Raw genomic sequence first — 2,360 nt, forward strand, 5'->3', positions numbered from 1 at the left:
TTGTGGAGTACAATAGACGGACAGACTCGTTACAGCATCCCGGAGGAACTCAAACAGGGCTCTGTGGTAGGAAATCTAGCCAAAGACCTGGGTTTGGGACTGTCAGACATTTTTGACCGTAAGCTTCGTGTCGCCTCTGAGGCTGGTGAGCAGTATTTCAGTGTGGATGCGGGGAAAGGCGAGCTGGTGGTAAATGACAGAATAGACAGAGAGGCTTTATGTGGACAAAGCGCCAGCTGTGTATTGACTTTGCAAGTGGTCGTTGATAAACCGCTACAGTTGCACCGAGTTGAAGTGGAAATACAGGATATCAATGATAATTCTCCGAAATTCCCGTCAAAAGATATAAAATTACAAATTGCAGAGTCGACAGCGGCAGGAGCACGATTTCCTTTGGAGACTGCGCAAGACCTTGATGTTGGAGTGAATTCAGTAAGGTCTTATATTTTGAGTAAAGACGACTTTTTCAGTTTAAAGATAAAAAATGTGTCTGGTGGGAGGAAAGTCCCCGAACTCGTGCTGTCTACATCTCTGGACAGAGAGAAAAAACCTATTCACCAGCTTCAGCTAACAGCTATAGACGGAGGAAACCCGGTGAAATCTGGGACCTCCCAGATAACCATAAATGTGCTTGATATTAACGACAATTTTCCTGTCTTTGAGAAGAATGTTTACAAAGTCTCTATAAGCGAAAATAGTATACATGGTGCATCTATCCTTAAACTGACAGCAAAGGATATTGATGAGGGTCCTAATGGAGAAGTAGAGTATTCATTTGGGACGCACACACCAGATATTGCTTTGACTTTGTTCGACATCGATTCATTAACCGGAGAAATACATCTTATAGGGAAATTAGATTTCGAAACAGATGCAAATTATGAAATAGACATCAGCGCAAGAGACAAAGGAACTCCGAGAATGGAGGGACACTGCACTGTCCATATTGAAGTGTTAGATGTTAATGATAATGCTCCAAATATATTACTGACCTCCCAACCAAACTCTGTGCCTGAGGACGCACCAAGTGGTACTGTTGTAGCTTTAATTAGTGCCAGAGACCTTGACTCAGGTGAAAACGGTAAAGTGACATTACAGCTCCCAAAGGGTTCTCCATTTAATCTGAAACCCTCTTTTTCTGATAATTACGCGCTGGTTACCAGTGCTGCTTTAGACCGTGAGAATTTCTCTGAATATAACATTGAGATAACAGCCACTGATTTAGGCTCCCCTCCTCTGTCCACAAAGAAGACAATACATGTAAATATCACAGATGTGAATGACAATTCCCCTGTATTCACTCAGCCCAGCTATGTGATATATTTAAAAGAGAATGGGGTCCCAGGCTCTATACTGTACTCAATATCAGCGTCTGACCTGGATTTTGGTGAAAACGCCAAAATCTCTTACTCTATACTGGACTCTAAAGTGCAGGACGTTTCTGTCTCCTCTTATGTTTACATTAACTCAGATAACGGCAGCATCTACAGCATGCACTCGTTTGACTATGAGAAACTGAAGGTGTTTCAGATTCAGGTTCAGGCAAAGGATCAGGGCTCCCCGTCTCTCAGCAGCAACGCCACTGTCCATGTTTTTATCCTGGACCAGAACGACAACGCCCCCGCTGTTATTTACCCCTCCTCCGCCATGGGCTCCCTCTCTCATCAGAGGATGCCCCGCTCCGCTAAAGCGGGTCACCTGGTTACCAAGGTGACGGCCGTGGACGCTGACTCGGGCCATAACGCCTGGACCTCCTACAAAGTGGCGGAGGCCACAGACGCCTCTCTGTTCACTGTCAATCTGTACACAGGGGAGGTGAGGACTAAACGCGCTGTGTCCGAGCAGGACGACTCTTCTCAGAGGCTGCTCATAGAGATCAGGGACGACGGGGAACCGGTCCAGTCCCCCACCGTCACGGTGTCCATCCTGCTGGAGGACGGCCTTCACGAGCCCATCTTAGATCTCCGACATAAAGCGGCCGAGCCGAGCAAGAAAACTGGCAGAATCACCCTTTATTTGATTCTCTCTCTGGCCTCGGTGTCCGTGCTGTCTCTGGTGACTTTTCTCATCTTAGCGGTTAAATGCATGAGGAGCAGCAGAAGCAGCGGGAGTTGCTGCATGAGACGGAGCGACTGTGATGATTACAAGAACCCCAACAGAAACCTGCAGATTCAGCTCAACACTGATGGACCTATAAAGTACGTGGAGGTCCTGGGAGGAGACATGTTGTCTCAGAGTCAGTCCTTCAGATCATGTATGTCTCCAATGTCAGAGTACAGTGATTTCACTTTGATAAAGCCCAGCAGCACCACAGACTTTAAGGAGGTGATCAGTGTTCTGGATGCGTCTTTACCCGACAG

At 46.7% G+C, this 2,360-nt stretch overlaps 1 protein-coding gene across 1 annotated transcript; it reads left to right on the top strand.

The window, feature by feature from the left end:
• Positions 1-6: 6 nt before the first annotated feature.
• Positions 7-2,355, top strand: LOC121964121 (protocadherin gamma-C5-like; the record flags this gene model as incomplete). The annotated part of the gene is made up of 1 exon (XM_042514342.1): positions 7-2,355. A coding segment is annotated over one exon (2,349 nt), but the record flags the coding sequence as incomplete, so codon positions are not given.
• Positions 2,356-2,360: the final 5 nt, after the last annotated feature.

Source organism: Plectropomus leopardus, unplaced genomic scaffold, assembly GCF_008729295.1.
Source record: "Plectropomus leopardus isolate mb unplaced genomic scaffold, YSFRI_Pleo_2.0 unplaced_scaffold1411, whole genome shotgun sequence".
Classification (NCBI taxonomy): Eukaryota; Metazoa; Chordata; class Actinopteri; order Perciformes; family Serranidae; genus Plectropomus; species Plectropomus leopardus.